The 18,953-nt window shown below is 41.9% G+C and overlaps 3 protein-coding genes across 5 annotated transcripts in view; 2 read left to right on the top strand and 1 right to left on the bottom strand.

Moving 5' to 3' along the window:
• Window positions 1-1,460: 1,460 nt before the first annotated feature.
• Window positions 1,461-10,170, top strand: xk (X-linked Kx blood group (McLeod syndrome); the record flags this gene model as incomplete). Of its 2 annotated transcripts, none has more annotated exons than XM_080785521.1 (3): window positions 1,461-1,813; window positions 5,934-6,196; window positions 9,227-10,170. In XM_080785521.1, the coding sequence occupies exons 1-3, from the start codon at window positions 1,569-1,571 to the stop codon at window positions 10,168-10,170; spliced, it is 1,452 nt and encodes a 483-aa protein (XP_080641647.1). In that variant the 5' UTR covers window positions 1,461-1,568. The 2 variants fall into 2 exon arrangements, with proteins under 2 accessions (XP_080641647.1, XP_080641648.1); XM_080785522.1 differs by lacking the exon at window positions 1,461-1,813 and adding an exon at window positions 3,560-3,734.
• Window positions 10,171-13,344: 3,174 nt separating this feature from the next.
• On the bottom strand, window positions 13,345-17,016 carry LOC308330291 (dynein light chain Tctex-type 3-like). Its single transcript, XM_080785125.1, has 5 exons — window positions 16,937-17,016; window positions 16,117-16,158; window positions 15,885-16,008; window positions 15,174-15,251; window positions 13,345-14,897 (listed from the first exon to the last, which is right to left on the bottom strand). Exons 1-5 carry the CDS (start codon window positions 16,961-16,963, stop codon window positions 14,827-14,829), a joined length of 342 nt encoding a protein of 113 aa, XP_080641251.1. The 5' UTR covers window positions 16,964-17,016; the 3' UTR covers window positions 13,345-14,826.
• Window positions 17,017-18,431: 1,415 nt separating this feature from the next.
• The window catches only part of sytl5 (synaptotagmin-like 5), a 44,407-nt gene continuing 43,885 nt past the window's right edge, over window positions 18,432-18,953 (top strand). For both annotated transcript variants that reach the window (XM_080786123.1, XM_080786122.1), the window contains exon 1: window positions 18,432-18,554. The gene's annotated coding sequence lies outside the window, so the exon portion shown is untranslated. The remainder of the gene's footprint in view (window positions 18,555-18,953) is intronic.

The raw sequence follows: 18,953 nt of genomic DNA, 5'->3' as shown, positions 1-18,953 counted from the left end.
AAGCCCCATTCGATTGGAACAACCTCCCTCTATTATATCTTAGATCCATCTCATCATTTAGTAGCTTCAGGACCTCCTTACATTCACATCTAGACTCAACTTGTCTATGCTTCTAACCTGACTGTAACCTTTTATGACCCTGAAATATTTGCACTGTGACCTTATCTACACTGTGTATTATGTGGTGGTTGGTGGTGTAGGTGGAAGATGGTGAGCAAGCTATTTATGTATATATGTATCTGTTTGTATCTGTGTACTGCATGTTTTGTGTATTTGTATTTGTATTTTATCTAAATCTAAATCTATATACCCAAGTATTAGGATACATGCATTCGTAGTGGAAAGCTTGTGTGGCAGAAGGGTCTGCTGAAGAAGGGACCAGGGATTTGTCATGGCATCTCTAATGTCTTCCTCCTACTATCCAAATCCAAATGACATCTACCATGCTCAGGGGCAAGGAATGTGTTTAGTTTGCATGTTGCTTATCACTCAGGTGCAGGTTTGCAGAGTTTCTATTCACAGAGGAATTTAAGGTGGGGTCCAGCTCAGTAACCAGTATTTACTATTTGAGAGCCTGTCAGGTTAGGTTTTAGGAGGCGTTTTTAGAAATCTGCCTCAGGTCTAAATGGTTTCATTTAAAACCTAGGTTCTTCCTCTGTGATCACAGAGGAAGAAAGAGCAGTGGATGATACCTGTTCAGGCATTCGAAAACATTTGGTCCAAGCGGATAGAAAATATTGTTTTGTTGTGTCCGTTTTTTTTTACAGGCTTTATCTTAACATAATTGTTCATTTCACTTCAGTTTTATCAGTTACACTCCTTGATCTGGGGATTTTGTGGTAGCCTACTGCAGCTATTATGGTATGCTATAATTAGTTTATTTAAAACATTTCTTTACATGCTACAGTGAGGCCCTTTATACATTGTTTTCTACATTTCTCTCAGGGTAATGCAACCTACAGGACATGGGGAACGGAAAGTGTTTTGGGGGGATTTAGATCGATGTGCATCAGCATCTGACGTTGAAATGAAGGCTATGAAATACCAAATCAATGTAGTTTACTAGTTTCCCTACTTATATACCTCTTTTGGAACATTATGACATTAAATACTGTATGTAAATATATTTATATCCGTTTCACGCTTTAGCTTTCTGTTTAGACTTAGTGTCAGATAAACTGCTAGCTACATTCCACAACTGCAATTGTATTGACAATGGGCCGCCTAGCCTAGCCTACAGTATGTAATGTTTTGCAGTCAGGTGTCCACAATGTTAATGGATAATATTTTTCAATTAATTAATTAATTAAAACGCATGGCATGGCATTATTATTATACTTTGGGTAGGCTACTGTGCGCCCCCCACTGTCCCGCTGCGGGACAACACCATCGGTTGGGAAAACAAATAGATGAGCAGCTCAGTCAAGTGTGTGCGTCCCCGCGGGCCGGAATACGACAGAATCTTGTCTTTACATTTTTAGACGGTATAGAGTCGACCTCGATGTTATGGATCTGTGGACCTTGTGGAAAGCCGCGCACAGCTTTCCCCGATGGCGGAATGAGTGAGGATGCGACTCCCCAGTTCCATATTTGTGTCGGTGTCCCTCTTCACAGCCGAGACGACAGCGGCTCTGTACCTCAGCTCCACGTACCGCTCCGCGGGAGACCAAATCTGGCAGGGGCTCACGCTCTTCTTCGCATTCGTAGCGTCTGTGATCGTACAGCTGACGCTCATATTCATCCACAGGGACCTCAGCAGAGACCGACCGTTGGTGCTTCTGTTGCACATTCTACAACTTGGACCCATCGTCAGGTTAGTGTGGGCTGCTTTTTGTTCCCGACTGTCTCTTCTTGACTGTTGTTTACCTCTCTCGGTGCTCTGCCAGTCAGCAACCGTCTGCAATCGAACCCAAACAGCTTGGGCTTATACGTGCAACAGTCGGACAGACAGTCCATTAGCCCCTCTCGGAACCCCCTGCCTGCCCTAGTCAGCTTGGGTTCTGACTCGCGGGACTAACAGTCCATATGACATATCACGCTGCGGCGAACGCTAAAACCGTTTCGTTGCGTGACTCGACGACCCATTGGTGTGGTTTGGGCTAGTGCGGAATTACAAGCGGACCCCGAAAAAGGATGGTCCTCTTGAACGCGTAACGGGGTAACGCCCCCCCGAACAGGTGTTGTCAATCACTGGTGTTGTGGCGATTTCGTTCATGTATTCATGGTTTGTCTACTGTACCCATGCACTGCCCAGAATGTTTATGAGTGCATTGATTATTACGCAGGTTACGCGCTGTCCCCAGGCTGCATGCACAGTATGCTGGGCTGGGGTGCAGTCAGTCAGTGTGCAGTCTGACCCATTTAGTGAGGAAATAAACGCATCACTGAGATCAATACGCCTATCACCCATTGATTGCCTGATCGAGGTTAACGCGGTCATGACTGCCGCAGTACTAGACCAGCCGTCAGTCAGCCTTTAAGCTTGGTACTCAAGCAGACAAGCACAACAACCGAAATCCTTAGCCTACCTCCTTTAAAGATCTGCATAGCCGATATGAACAGTAGCGATCCCTTCAATTTACTCGTTTTTTATTATCATCCATAATGTCAGTCAATGAATCGATCAATGAATGAATGAATGAATCAACCAAACAATCAATTCTACAGGAGAGCTTTATCAGCTGAAAAATGGCCACAATAGCTTATCCACCATAATGCTCAACAGTCAACTGGAGTAGCTTCTATATTTAGATGGATAATGCTGATAGAGCAGAGCTAGGCCAGTCAATCTAAGCTAAAAAAGGGGCGTGACCCAAAATAAATAGCTATAGTAAAAAATAATAATATGATCCTTAGCCCTTAGGGTCATCCAAATAACATAAAAAAATGTGAATTATATACATTTTGGATCATGGTAAATTCAGGGGTTGAAAGTTGGGTACCATTAACATCCTACAGTATATAAGGCAAAAATGTCAAATTTTATTTTATCTATAGCATTTAACGTGTCAAACTAGGGTTTATTCATAATTCTGAATCCATTGCAAGCAATAGTTTTGCATGAAAAACACTCCTTGGGCTAAAGACGGCCATAGCGCGCCCCTTAATGCCCAAATGTGCTGACCTCATCACACCCATGAATTACTATTGCAATTTATTTTGGGACAAATTTTAGATTGACTGGCCTAGAGCGAATCTCCATATTCATCAGAAGCAATGTTGTCGGTATCAGAATTCAGAATCTGAGGTAATTGATATTATAGTGTGTGTGTGTGTGTGTGTGTGTGTGTGTGTGTGTGTGTGTGTGTGTGTGTGTGTGTGTGTGTGTGTGTGTGTGCAGGGCTTAAAGTTCTCAGTCCTGGGGACAGACTTCAGTTTTTTTTTTTTGCTTTAAACTGTGTGTGTGTGTGTGTGTGTGTGTGTGTGTGTGTGTGTGTGTGTGTGTGTGTGTGTGTGTGTGTGTGTGTGTGTGTGTGTGTCTCGCTCTAGATTAAAAGCGTCTGCTAAATGCCTAAATTGTGTGTGTGGTGTCTTTTAAGAGATTGGTGGATGTATTGTGTGAGAGTGTACGTGCATGTGGTTATCACATACGTGATGTTTAGCACTTTTTATCTTAAATAGCAGTGTGGTCTGTGAGATTCCCTCGATGTGGGATTAGGTTCAGATTCCTACAGATCGGGCAGATGGCCATTCCAGTCCCAGGCTCATTCAGAGCAAGACAGCATCATGTTTCAGTGAGTGACATCCCTCCGACACTGTTGATTTAAGTTTAACACCAATCTTTCTGGTTTTGTGTCCCTGGGTTATGTTTACGTGTCAGTTTACATGTATATTCTTTCTGTTAATTCAAGTTATCCAACTGTCTCTATTTGCTTTGTACACTAGTTAAAACAGTCATGTTCGTCACAGCGTGCAGACTGTACATTTACCTGCCAGGGGCTTCTGTAGACCTGGCGCTGGATTGTTTCCCCTTGAGTGTACAATGTAATGATTAGTTGATGAGCCTCCCCGGCCCACTCTCATGCCCCCAGTGAAGAGCATAGCCAAGAATAGCATGCTGTTGGGTTCTTATCTTTGAAAACACAACTTGAGAAGGGGATGTCCGTCTATACACCCCAGCGACTCAAGCACATGTATGCACTTCCTCCTCTTAACAGAGTGAAACTAACCACACAGTCCCATTATCTGCCGAGAGACCATTTATTGTCTTGTGAAAGAAAAGAAGAAAAAAGAAAACAAAAACAAAGTACATTTACATTATAGGTTATTGGACATCTTGGGGGGGGATCCTATTGCATTATCTCTGCCACCAACACAGCTCTGTTTCCTTTTTAATTAGGTCATTCCCTTCCTAGTTCCTATACTCTACTCTAAGTGCCAGTTGGAGATAGTAATAGTATACTGTATGGCGTATGCCAAGTGTACTTCTTCCCGTGCGTGCCAAATTGGGTATGTACCACTTGACTTGAACCTAACAACATGTTTGGGCCCTCAGGGTGATTCCTCCACGGTGCTTCAAACGCTCCAAATAACACATTTTGTTGGTGGGAAGCCAGTGAATCTCCTCACTGTCAGGTGAAGAGAAGTGGAGACTGGTGACTCCATGTGTGTATCGGAGCATGGAGGTTGGCTACACTCTCCCCAGACCAAACAGTAGGGGTTGGCAGTGACAGCCAGGTACTGTACTGTACTGTACTGTACTGTACTGTACTGTCAGTGGTGTTTTGGTCGTTGCACGGGGTACCACGGCATGGGACCAGTAATCTGTTCACGTGCACGCGCAGGTACGGCACGCTAGAACGTGTCCCCTTAGAAAGACGCACCAAGTTCTCAAATCCAGTGGTTACTTGCGTGACACGTTTACTGGCGGTGAGTGCGCCCTCCCTAGATTCACGTCGGGCCAAGTACCCAAATCAAATGGCTACTTTGCATAACAAAGTAGCCATTTTTACAGGTTTACCTCTTTACCTGAACGTCCTCACTCATACACAGTATAAAAGCAGTACAGTACAGTCAACCGTCAAAGTAAAACAAAGTTGTCTCATTATTTTAAGTCTACTTTTGTGTTTGTGTGTCTAAAACACAATATATTTTCTAATTTAATTAACTGAAATTAGAAAATGGAAATGGAATTACTTTGTTACTTTGTTTCCCACCATTACATCTGCAGTGTGTTGACATCCTTTCTTTCTATTATAACCTACACCTTTTTCAGCTCCTATAATTCAAGGCATTCTTTGAGAAGATTTAAAATTAATCACACATTAAGCTCATATTAAGAAGATATTTTCTAATGCTGGTCTCGTCACAAGTTGAGTCAGACTCTCATATACACCAGTGGTCGAGACCCAAAAGAGAGATTAGGCGTTTGCCCGGGACCCAAACTAGACTCTCATAGATGTATTTTATCAATTCTGACAATTGAAAATGTCAGAATCGATAAAATAAATCTACGAGAGTCTAAATCTTAGGCTAACCTAAACTAGAGAAAAATACAGCTCTACAAGTAAGATTGTAGATCGGCTATTTTCACTACTTACTTAATTACTTACTTACTTATTTATGTCAGAACAGGTCAGCTCCATATATGGAGATCTAAGGGTTTGAGGTCAGATGTAGAGTTGCTGGATGCTCCATATATGCAGATCTAGGTGATTAGATGATACAGTCTTTTCCATGTATGACTATCCAGGGTTTGATTAGGTCAGTGTTGTGATCTTCATCTATGGAGACAACCATATATGGTGGCGTGATGTCACGAGGCGTGACCATATATGGAGGCGTGACCGACTGACGGGAGATGCAGGTTTTCATAGTGAACTGCGACCTATGGTCGCAACTATACTACGGTATACTACATGGCAGATGATAGAGCTGATAGAGTCATATACTGTATGTTGTGGAATATATTTTCATGTTCCTTCTGTTGTTAGGTGTCTGGAGGCATTCTGCATCTATGGCAGCGCGGGACGCGTGGAGGAGCCCTATGTCAGCATCACCAGGAAGAAGCAGATACCTCGCAGGGGTCCGTCTGAGGAGGTGGAGCGGCAGGTGGGGCAGGCGGAGGGGAAGCTGTTCACACACAGAGCGGCCTTCGCCCGCACCTCTGTCATCCAGGCCTTCCTGGGCTCGGCCCCGCAGCTCACCCTGCAGCTCTACATATGTGTTCTACAGCGAGGGGTGTCCATTGGGAGAGGTGAGGGCGTGCCTGTGGGTCTGCCTGTGGCTGACACTTTATTATTTTTTTAATTATTGATTGATTAACGTTTTGATTGGCAAAAATGCATCTAGACGAACATGTATGTATCTGTTAAAAGGATAAAACACACACAAAACGTAAGAGATAATTTCCATTGGGGTCCTGTGAGGGCAAATGTTTGTGTAAACTGAGTGTTGTGTGATGGGCACTTGGCCATTTATTTTGTTAATGTACACTTGTGTACACTCGTGCTCAGCGGTTAGACGGGCATGATGTCGCGTATCATATTTCTACAAATAACCATTGCGGCGCATATCACAATTCACAAGCCTTGGACACAGCAACAGACGTCATAATGTTGCAGCTGTCGTCACATCAGTAGCCTACTTGAAGGCAGTGAAGCCACCGCCCACCGGCCATCTCAGTAGAGGTGAACAACAGTGTCCAAATAAAGTTAAACACTTATCTGGTCTTCCTGGAAACGTGAAACGTCTTCAGCCCTGCCACATGGTTTCCTTAGGTGTGTCTATCAGCTATAGTTTCAGATCAAAGGCTTTATTTATTTGAAAAGACAAGACATAAAAAAACTTTAAAAAAAACTACACCAGCCCATCCCTAATGTGCGTACATCAGTCTATCTGGCCAGTCTGACCAGTCTTTTTCACCAAGTACAGAGTTGAAGTCGACTTACCTTTCGAGTCCAAGTCAAGTCTCATATCATCACAGTGTCATGGAAATGAACTCTGGCTCAAAATAACCTCCACGAGGGTGAGACCAGAAAGTCATTCTGACATAGAAGATGCCCTTGAACAGCATGCATAGGGTTTAATTCTCCAGGATGTGATTTCACAGCACCTTGACAAGACAGGAAGGGGAAAGGAGGAGCGCTTTGTTTAGTACACGCCACAAACAATAAAACCCCTCAGGCTTGCCACTATAGCTATATAGCTCTATCTTGGCTCTGGGCCATCCTCAATGCCCACCATTATAGATGGCTTTAGGGTTTAGGCCATCCATAATGTAACTCATATGCTAGGTGAGGCATTTAAAATGTCTCACCTAGCCACCTGGGTGGCAGTGCTGTAGCCGCAGTCTCAAAGTGTCACATTACGTCACAGAAAGTCCCAGGATTAAGAAGTATAAAAAAATTTTTTTTATTCCAAATAAATCCTCCTCCCGGAACCCACAGGCAACACACACAAGTTTCTCTAATGCATGAATATACAATACTAGTACTACAAACTTAGATACACTATTGTGTGGTCAAATCTGACTCGAGTTTCAACATGCCAGAGTCCAAGACTTGGTCAAATTTAGAATAAATGCGGACACTCAGGCATGAAGGAAGCATGAGTTCAAGTCCGTTGCTCTCCCCTTGTCCCCCATATATGGGGACTAGGTTGGTGGAGGGTGTGTAGAGCCCAGGATCACATTAGATGACCGACACAGGGGTGAAAAATGGGATACAAAATCGTGGGATAAAAAATATATTTAAAAAAAAAGAAAAATAAAAAAAATAGAATAAATGTGACTCAAGTCCGAGTCCTGGAGTTAAAGGGATAGTTCATCCCCAAAATGGACATGTGAATTCATGGATATCTTTTTGTTTTGTCGCAAATTTCTTAAGACAATAATTTGATGACCAGCAGTGGTTCTCTATGGCAGGGGTTCCGAACCTTTCTATTACCACGGACCGGCTGACAGTTCAGTGCATGAACACAGAAGACATTTGACTGGCCTCAAGTAGCCTACCCGCTGCTATATTATTTATTTCACACCATAATGTTATATCATTGACCTAAATTACCTTTTTTTTTAAATCATACCAACCTTGTTGATATACAAGGTTGGTATGATTTTTTTTAAAGGTAAGGTCTATGTCATTTTTAGAAAACTAATGACTTTGGACACGTGGGAGACTAGTTCAACAGTAGTGTTTACCTGGGTTACTTACATTATTTTCTGATACTTTAATGTTTTGATATGAAATAATCCCATTTTGTTCAAAATAGGCTACAGCTTGTTGTTATGCTGCTGTAGCTGCTCTCTGAACACAGGTGAACATTAAATATGCAATGCTTATGCTATGCAAAATGGAAGTAACACAGATTCGAAGCTGTTTATAAACCATAGTCAGTGACGCAGTCAGTTGACGAATTCTTGTTATCTTCATTCTGCCGAGTCAACATTTCACTGCTGTTCAGAAAAACCAGTGGTGACACACGGTAACACGGTCGGGAAAACCTGGGATTCCCTTCTCGCGTACCGGTGGTGCCAGACGGGTGGTTTGCGAGCCTCTCTGAGAATCTCCTTTGTGTCTCCATAGGGAACCACTGCTGGTTATTAAATCTGCTTAGGAATGCGACAAAACCAAGAAAATATCCATGAATGAATTCAAGTCTCCATGTTGTGAATAATCGATAGAAGATTTTTTGCTTTTTGTGGCAAACTATCCCTTTAAGTCATGATACATCTCTGTTATGGGTACATTCATTATCAGTATACTGCAGACAGAGACCCTGCTTGCTAGCTGGCTTAGCGTCTGACTTATCAGCTAGTTCCCTCCACAGGGAGTTGTTTGTGGTCCCTCAGTCCCTCTCCACTGAGTGAGCAGTCTGTCCCCCAGTCAAGAACACAACGGTGCCACTGTGACGTGGGCTGATTAGCTAAGTGCCGTATCTGACATAAGCCTGTTGTTTTCATGAGTCAAACTGGTATTATGTAATGTAACCGTGTATGTAAAGGTGCACTACATAATTAGATTAGAATTCAAGATTCTTTATTCTTGCATCACTAGTCTATACTATAGCGAGAGAGACACATCCTGATAGATTCAGAAATGTAGTAACGGCCATAAAGGTCAACACAGAGTCAAACTGAAACATAATTTATGGTCCTGCTGATTGAACATGTTGGCAAAGGATAAACCGACATTATAAACCAGTGGCTTTCATTCATTTTGCTGTGCTCGTAAGACCCCATGGTTGATAATGCCTTTTCCTGTTTCTCTCTCACTCTCCATGTCAGGCACGCTCATGGTGATCTCTCTGCTGTCCATCGTGTACGGTGCGCTGCGCTGCAACATCCTCGCCATCAAGATCAAATACGATGACTATGAGGTAGACATTCGGCCCATGGCCTACGTGTGCATCTTCCTGTGGCGGAGCTTTGAGATCGCCACGCGCCTGGCGGTCCTGGTCCTGTTCAGCTCCGTGCTGCAGCTCTGGATCCTGCCCGTGGTCCTCGCCAACTTCCTGGTGTTCTTCCTCTACCCCTGGGTTCTGTTTTGGCACAGCCACTCGCCATTCCCCGACAACATAGAGAAGACCCTCACGAGGGTGGGAACCACCATTGTGCTGTGCCTGCTCACTTTCCTCTACGCGGGCATCAACATGTTCTGCTGGTCAGCCGTTCAGCTGAAACTCAGCGACCCAGACCTGATCAACCATTCCCAGAACTGGTATCGTATGGCCGTGTACTACATACTGCGCTTCGCGGAGAACGCCTCGCTGCTGCTGTTGTGGTATGTCTACAAGACGGACTTCTACAACTTCATCTGTGCCCCCCTGCTCGTGCTGCAGCTGCTAGTGGCCTATGCATTTGGCATTTTCTTCATGCTGGTGTTCTATCGGTTCTGTCATCCCTGCCGAAGGCTCTTCTCTTCCAGCATGTCCCAGGGCTTTTGGGACTGCTCCGCCCTCCTCTGTTTGCTCTGCAGTGCCGACTCGTCTGAAAATCAGCCATTAAACAAGGTGGCCCCGGGGTCAGCCTGCAGCCCCCCCACTCCACTCAAAGAGCCAGCTCGTGATCAAGTGTGCGAAACACCCAATGACACGACCTATGACATGCCCAATGACCTGCTCTGCGACTCTACCTATGTGGAGTCATTAAGCGTGTCCAACGACATGGGTGAAAAAATAGACGGTCAAAGGAACGGTGATGTTAGGCACAATGTGTCTTTAGATGCTTAAAGGTGCAGTAAGTGATCTGTTTTTAAGTGGTGCAACCACTTCTACAACCAGCTTTGTCCGTGTACCTGTGTACCTGTGTACCTGTGTACGTGTGTGTGTGTCTTTGAGCACGAGTGGTGTGCGCATGCGTGCGCGTGCACCACTGGTGTGCACCCGCACCCGTGTGTGTAGTGCCGTGCATGTGCGCGTGCACCACTGGTGTGCGCACGCACCCGTGTGTGGACGTTGTTGCTACATAATTAGCGTCAATGCTAGCGACCTAAAATATAGCCATCCTTGCTCTAGAAAGCGCCAATGTTTCCATCTAGAAAATCGAAAATCGCGCTAATGGACCAAACCATGGAGAGCTCCGTAGATTATGAGTTATTCAGTTTTTAGAGAGGGGAGTTACGCCACTTGGTTCACACAGGTGTGATTTTTTAATTAAAAGGTAAATGCGTACTCTCTCCTGATTGGATGAAATTGTCCTCTTTACATTAGACAATTGACACTGAGTGGAAAAAAAGTGAAATTGGCAACCCTCCTGAAGATTTGTTTTCTGTTTACTAACTTCACTAGCTGGAGAGATGGGGGGGGTCCCCTGTTACTGAACAAACACTGTATCGCAGTGATTTACTCTCTGAATATTGACAAAAAACGACAACATTTAGTTTTAACCACAAAATATCATTTACACTGCCGTTAAATTGTCATTATACAATTTAAAGAGAACTTTGACATCTGGCACACACAGCACCTCTGATGAACTTTTTTCTACTTAGCTGCTCCACCTTTTGCCGGCTACTGCCGGTGTTGGTGTAGTCGCTCCTCACTATAGAGAATGCAATGGACCACAATGCTTTCTCAGAATGTTGGAAGCCCTGCTGCTGATGTGAAGTCTAGCACAATGTCTGTTACTTTCACAATTGGAGCGCTGTGATCTTAGTGTCCTACAGTATATCCACCATGATGCTCCAGTATGTTCTTCTTGACCAGTCCATGAGAGTTGTCTGCTATCCAAGTGTGCACATCTTGAAATACTGAAATGTGAAATCTGTGTTCAAATCACTGGTGGATTTGAACATGATGTAGGTACAGTAGGCAATGTACAATCAAATATATTGTACAAGTGGCGTTCATCAGCCTCTTCCGAGCAGAGACATTGTCCTAGCTGATAATACTGCAACCTTCAATGTAAACAAAAGCTTTTTTTTGGAATGGGGTTTAGTGAACAACATCCACGTATACTGATCACATAGATAGAGCCATGTGCTTGGACTGATTCAGAGGTTTTTATTGTTGGCATGTGCATGTAAAGAGCGTCAAATGTGGGCACTGTATTAATCTGCCGGGGGTGAGACTATTTTGTATTTTTCCTAACCCCCGTTCTTTTATGGCTGCAACCAACACTGCTTTATTTACAACTCGACAAGAGCTTTATCACAATATGCCGCTGCTTCACCGATGTATTTGTGCTTACAGCGAGATGTGAATCTCCATGATTTCTCTCATTAATCACAGTGCTGAATACGCATGGGCTCTCTCTGCACATCATTTATTTGCATGTTTACAAAGGATGTTTGTGGTTTCCATTCAACTCTTGAGCAGCACAATAGCTATTGTCAATGTGAGATGCTTTGTTTTGGATGTATATGGGTTTTGTTAATTCATGGCGTGACATACTGTTAGTTCTGAGGTCTGCCTCTTGGTCACTCTTTTGGTGTTTCATTAATTAGGCTTTTTACTCTTAAAGATGGAGTGCCGTGATCTTTTTCCCCACCCTAAAACATGATCATCGGGTATTATTATTATACAATAAGGCGGGAGAATTTTTTGTGTACAGTATTTGTTAAAATGTCATTTTGGAATGTGGTGATCCACCTGACATGAAGGCGCACCCACAGCTGTTGTTGTATGAAGAGGGAGGGGTTAGGGGAGGGGATGATATTGTGATGTCACTATATCACTGTTTATTTCATTGGCACGTTTGACTGTCAAGGTTTCAGCCTCCAGGAAGAAACCCTAGTAAATACAAAGGGAAGACATTTGCACTTAAAACCACACCAAGGGGTCTAATGAACCTCATAAACACAAAAATCATGGCACTCTATCTTTAAGTGGACACAAAATGTAACTAATATTGTGTGTGTGTGTGTGTGTGTGTGTGTGTGTGTGTGTGTGTGTGGAGAGAGGTTTCAATCTGTAATTGTGTGTTTAATGTTTGTTTTTTGTCTATTTTGCACTAACTCTTTCTTGCAATGCAACTGCAGGGGGAGGATCACCTTGAGTATGATAATTATGCTCTTATTGTCTGTACAAAGACAACCTTTGACATTGAAGCCAAACTATAAATAACATTGCATAATGTACACGAGCCAGCTGATAAATATTACACCCACACACAAATATTTTGAAGAATAAGTCTAAATTCAAGTAAATTAATATTTATACTGTGATTTTGTAGTAGTTTTGAACAACTATAATAAGCAAGCATTCCATGTAGTTATGCTGACCTCATGTGGGCTATGGTTGCAACAGCTTATTCTTATGTCTAATGTATAGATTGTCAAGACTGTTTTCACTTGCTGAAAATAATTGAATTGTTATTTTCGAGAAAACTTACAGCCATAAAACAAAGTATATGTTTTGTGTGCCTGCTCTGAAGGGCTTGAGGATTGGAAAAACGGATATACCGTACAAGCCCTTATTCGTCAACTAACCATCAGACATCCATTTCAACATTTGCCTTAATGTAATAAATAATTCAGAAAAAGTCTTGCATCATGACTTACTTTCTTAAGGTTGGAGTCAGTGTGACACTCAACCCATATTCACACAGGATACTTTGTGGAATGAACAGCAACCCTTTGCTGTTTGTTCATTTAAGTATTTTAATGTTTTTGGGTATCTGCAGAATGGACCCAAGTGCCATCCCAAGGGTAGCTATGAGGTAGACACCACCGGGGAAAAGGAAGAGAGGCAGGCCCAAAGAGACCTGGAGAAGATCTGTGGAGAGAGAAATGAAGGAGTTGGGGTGGACCTGGGGTCAACTGCAACATTGGGCGGAAGACAGACTGCATTGGCGTTCGTTGGTGAAGACCTTATGTGCTACCTAGCACGAAGAGGATTAAGTAAGTAAGTAATGTTTTTGGGTGCAGATTTGTGCATTTCCACATTCATTTGAAGACAAATATGTGCTTCCTTAAATACATTTAATGATTAAACAATTAAACCAAATTCATTTGTTCAGGCAAACATAACTCCAAATGCAGTTTTCTATGGTCTAAAGTCCAGAAGAATATTCTGTCCTAAAGGATTGGACATTAAAGGGATATCTCACTTAAAAAAAAAGAAAAACGTTTGTCATTGGTCGTTTTAATTTCTTTTAGATTTTTTTTGTCTCCTCCGTCCTCCTTCTGGAGGAGCTTCTTTTCCAAAACAATTAAAAATAAATGAAAAATCAAATATCTAAATACTGAATCGAGCAACTTAAAAACTGTTCACATAAGCCTAAGTAGATGATAAAATGACCAAACGTTTTTTTTTAAAGTGAAATATCCCTTTAAGCAGATGTAGTGTTGGCCTGGGGCCAGACACATCACACATACACAAACAAATCCATGAACACAAATCTTCATAGACCTTTACCCAGGTCAATACAAAACAATAAAATGTCAATTTGTGGTCCAGTTCGTACAAATATTTTATACAAGTAACACGTTGCTGCAGCTCAACAATCATGACAAACACTACCAATTCAGAGCTTCTCTTAAATATAATATTTTACACAGTATTTCTTAAGTTATACTTCAGTCATGAATTAACCTCCTATACCTAGTAGTTGTCTTATTTTGGAATGTAATGAACCAGATCATGTATTGTATTATGGGAAGTTTGATACCATTTTGGCCTGGCTGTTGGAATTACAATTATTAAATCTGCTCACTCTCACAGAGAACATCATATATACCTGTATAATTAGGGCTATCAACTGATGGAAATCATTGTTCGTATCCCAAGCCTAGAATACAACTGTGGGGAGAGATTACACAGTAAACCTTGAAAGTTAAACACCCATTTTCAACTTATCTTCATATAATTGGTCCTCACTAATGTCATGATGAAATGGTAAAAGTTTTTTCTACTCGGTCTGTGTCTCATAGGAGGGCTGCTACCAGTGACATCATCGTTATTTTATTTTTTTATTAATGCGAGAACAATTATATCCATTATAGCATGCCTGGCTATTCTATTAGCTGTTTCTAATAGACCTGTTTCTATTAGCTTCCCCATAGATTATGTCACTGGTTGGCAGGTTTCTGAATTGTCCACAGCCCTCTTCTTAGACAAATTAACAACATGAACCAACCAACATAATAAGCTCACACTACAAGCTAATTGTGAGCTTGTAGATTGGCTATTTCTAGTAATGGACTTTAGTGTTGAGGGGTAAAGGTAGAGGACCTATAGTATAGAGCCCTGCGGGCCCTGGTCAAGTAAGTCCTACATTCAACAGGACAACAGGATTTTACTGTGTAGTTACTCTTGCAAAACGTTCCAGTCATAAGTTATCAGCAATTCAGCATAGAGTCTTCCGGGCTTGTTGGTCACTGTGTGTACGCATTTTGAAAGAGCAGCTAGCTTTTGTGCAATATAAGTAGAGCATTTCTGTGTCCTTTACACAGCAACAGCAAAGACACTGACCACGCAGTACATGGTGCGGTTCTCCCACCTGACAGTGGAGCTTCCTAGGAGACAATCACAACATTCACTGTAGTAGCAAAATATGAATTCAAACTCAAGATACTCTACAACATCACCAAATAAAATATGTCTTAGTTAGTGCTGCTTTAAATACAGGTATAGTTGTAAATCAAAACATTTTTGCATTGATTTTATTTATTCTTTTAAACATTGATTATTCGAAATAATCGGAAAAGTAATCCATATAATAATTGAGTTGGAGAAATAGTTGGTGCGTTTTGTTAATACATTGTTAATGAGCGGTGGAAATTTCCCCTCACCATCAGTCGCAGTGTCCCAGTAGCAGGAATTAGCTGTGTGGAGACCAGCACCACTCTTCTGCATGATGGCACAGTTAACTGCAAAGACGAGGCAAAATCACATTACTCACAAATCCATCTGCTCCTCCTCCTTTTTTGTATAATGTTTATCTTTACTAGTAGTAAGTCAATTCTATTTGTATAGCACTTATCACAGAGAGAACTCACAAAACACAAAACTGTACAATGCATTTCAGAAAAAAACAACAGCAGACACATTTCACACCTGGAGGAGAAGCTCAATGTCATTCTCCAAATGAATACCAGAACGCACACAGTCGCCTCGGGCGTACAGCCTGGCATTCCTAAACGTAACCTAACCTTATTCCTAACCTTAACCTCAGTAAAACTGTGCCAAAACCAAACCCTATTCCTAAACGTAACGCCAGTAAAACTATGCCTAACCCTAGACTTATTTCTAACCTTATTCTCAGTAAAACAAATCTAATTCTAATACAAGAACCACCTCACTGAGCAGTCAGTGGAAAGTATTAGGACAATCGTGTATTATGGCGAGCATTCCAGTTACCTTCCCAAATACATGTTGAAACAGTGTTTTTAGCTGGTTCTTAAAAGTATCCACAGACACTCCAGCTCTCCAGGCCACGATGAAGGTCAACTGAGAACACATCCCCGCCCACCTTGTAAACACACAGTAGCATATCACTTTACCTATGTATTTGAATGGTCTCCCTTGTTTGACCAGGTGAGTAAGAGAATGCTCCACTATGGTGGCAGTCCACTGGTTCACTTTGTTCTGGTTATAGTCTGTTCCACCAATCACACCTTCAATGCACTGAGACAAAGACAGCGAGAGATAATTATGAACCCAAACATGACATCAAGGATTGTCTTCACAATGTAAAAAAGGTATAGTTTTTGTTGTGAAGAATTCAACGTCTACCTCCTTAACTGAGACACTGGCCTCATCAGCGTTGAAGATCACCTACGATATGATGACAAAATAATTAGCATGACCTGGATACTGGATCCATCATCCACATATGCTTTTCTTTCCTTAGACATACTTTTGTTTCAGTGCTTATTGGTCTCAATAAGCAGTACTTTCAACTCCAAATCAAATCAGTGTACAACAAATACATTACAATTCATGAGGACATAAAACTAGGCCAAAGGGTCAGTCATTACTCACTGATGTTGTTTATCACATGTAAAAACAAAGACACAATTTAATTTTAGTAAGAAAGTGATTTACAGTAAATTATTGAATCATGGTCAGACTATCCTAGGGCTGTGCAATATATTGATATAACATGCCAATGTCATGAATATTGTGATATAAGACTAAATATCATCAGGGATTCTGGTTATCAATATTATCAGAAATATTTGTATTTCCATTATAGAGGTATTTGGCCAAAAATATCACATTGGATTTTGTCCAGCCCAGCCCTTTACACATACAATACATCTGATCACCATTCCTTACAAAAATGCACCCCAGAATGAATTCTGGTGAATCCCCCCCTGATCAGACTCACTTGACCTATATTCCATTCATACTTTGACAGGCGGTAACAACACCAATAACGGACAACACAACACAGCAGCTCCTGAACAGCTGACCACACCCGGGCGGACAAGAGCATTAGCTAAGCTTTAATGCTAAATCTATTTTAATATTAACAAAAACATGACAGGCCTATAGATGATCATGATCTGACTGCAGTGCTAGCCTACATGTAATGTTATATACGTTATACCTCATCCCCGGAGTTATATTCTTCCATTGTTACTGACACAAATCGCTCCCGGCCAGAAAATGTCTTGTTACTGTTCCTGTTTGTGCAGGGCCAACGAGTGCAAATAAAAGACTGAAGACGTGAATTAGAAGATTATTTGCTGACACCACGTGGTGTGATCTTGTTACTACAAGTTCACCCACCCCCTTACACTATACGCAATTATGTTTAATACGTTTTATTCTTGTAAGTTTTATTTTATTTTAAATACTCCCATAATTTATTCTCGAAAAGAGCATTGAGGTTCACTCTCATATTGTCTCTTTTGCAATGCTGCCGAGATTACACATACAAAATCAACAATTGAATATATGACATGCAGGAATAAAACACAAAACAAATATACAGGTAAGGCATAATAAAAACTATCAATATAATAATTCATCTGTGATGCATGGCTAGAATTATCCATGCGTAAACACGATAACTGTACTACTAAGTGAGTGTGCTGCTGAGCTCAGCTCAACACACTTGGGAAGGAGGACTGGGAGAGTTCATATTGATGATAATATTAATATCATAATATTATACTTACGTAATAACAATAGATTATTATTGTTGTTGTTGTTCTTGTCGTCGTCGTCGTCATCATTATTATTATGATGATGATGATGATGATGATTGTTATTATTATTATTATTATTATTATTATTATTATTATTATTATTATTATTATTATTATTATTATTATTATTATTATTATAGGCCTACTACTATAGGCCTATTGTTACATTATTATAAAACAACTAATTCCGTGAGTGTGACATGGAATGAGTTGATGTGGATTGTGGAATGGTCTGGGGGTGGTCCAGTCTGGGACAGTGTGTGTGGGGCTGACTGGTCTGGAATGGTCTGGGGGTGGTCCAGTCTGGGACAGTGTGTGTGTGGGGCTGACTGGGTAGCCTCGGAAACCACAGGCGTTTTAGGGACTATCACTAGATGAAGAAGAAAAGGATGACGTAATTTTGGGGACATGCTGAATGCACATGCACGGTCCACGCACGCACGGCACGGTGCCACATCATGGACGATGGGATGGGGTTTGCGCGAGTGATTAAATGTGAGATTACAGCCACAGGCACATACAGATTATAATATATATGCCTATACGTTATTATATGAGCATGCTGGCAACATTAAACATGAGGGTAAAGGGTTGCTCAAAATGCTCACACACTCTAGTCATGCATGTGGCATGCGTGCAGACCAGGCGAACGGCCGAGCTACACACACACACACACACACACACACACACACACACACACACACACACACACACACACACACACACACACACACACACACACACACACACACGCGCACGCACACACACACACACACACACACACACACACACACGCACACACGCACAGTTTCTTCCCTTTTGCCTATACACCACGCCCCCTCCTCCCGGGAACACCCCTGACTGTGCGGGATTGGGATTGCTGCTGCTATCAGACGGCGCCAGACGCACCACCGACAAACATCCGCAACTACTCTACAACCTGGTATGATCTCCATATTCACCTTCTACTACCCCGACAGTTCACCTGGCTGGAACTACGTCGGTAACCACCCGGTAAGACCAGTGTTCTTTATCTTTATATAGTATACGTGTAGCTAGTAATTACTTTGACTGTTGTATCTTTGAGAGAAAACATGTGTGACACTGACACTAGGCAGCACTGGTCTTCTCTCCAGACCAAGGAATAACGATATGTTCTTGAATGAGACTATTTTACGCTTTATACGGTAAGCCAATTTGATAATTTCCTTTTCCAACACGTCACTGAAGATATAACTACACCACGCTCGTTTGCGAGAGAAGAAAATTGCCCACTTTCTATCCAAAGTTATAGGCGCGCGTTCTGCAGGTGCAATGCAGCAAATGCAATTAGTGTAGCATACGCGATATAGTTTGACGGCTGCCTAACCTACCGGTATATGAGCCTACTGCCACTGTGTACTGTGTGTACAA

Source organism: Protomyctophum bolini (assembly GCF_963924005.1).
Source record: "Protomyctophum bolini genome assembly, chromosome: 16".
In the NCBI taxonomy this organism is placed as follows: Eukaryota; Metazoa; Chordata; class Actinopteri; order Myctophiformes; family Myctophidae; genus Protomyctophum; species Protomyctophum bolini.
The sequence above is the reverse complement of the archived record's forward strand: the minus strand, read 5'-3'. Positions and strand labels throughout refer to the sequence as shown.

Coding starts and splice junctions, on each gene's coding strand:
- LOC308330291 (XM_080785125.1), bottom strand. CDS start 16,963: ATGGAAGAATATAACTCCGGGGATGAG. Junction 16,159..16,936: donor AATATAACTCCGGGGATGAG/GTATAACGTATA, acceptor ATCATATCGTAG/GTGATCTTCAACGCTGATGA. Junction 14,898..15,173: donor CTGGGACACTGCGACTGATG/GTGAGGGGAAAT, acceptor ATTGTCTCCTAG/GAAGCTCCACTGTCAGGTGG.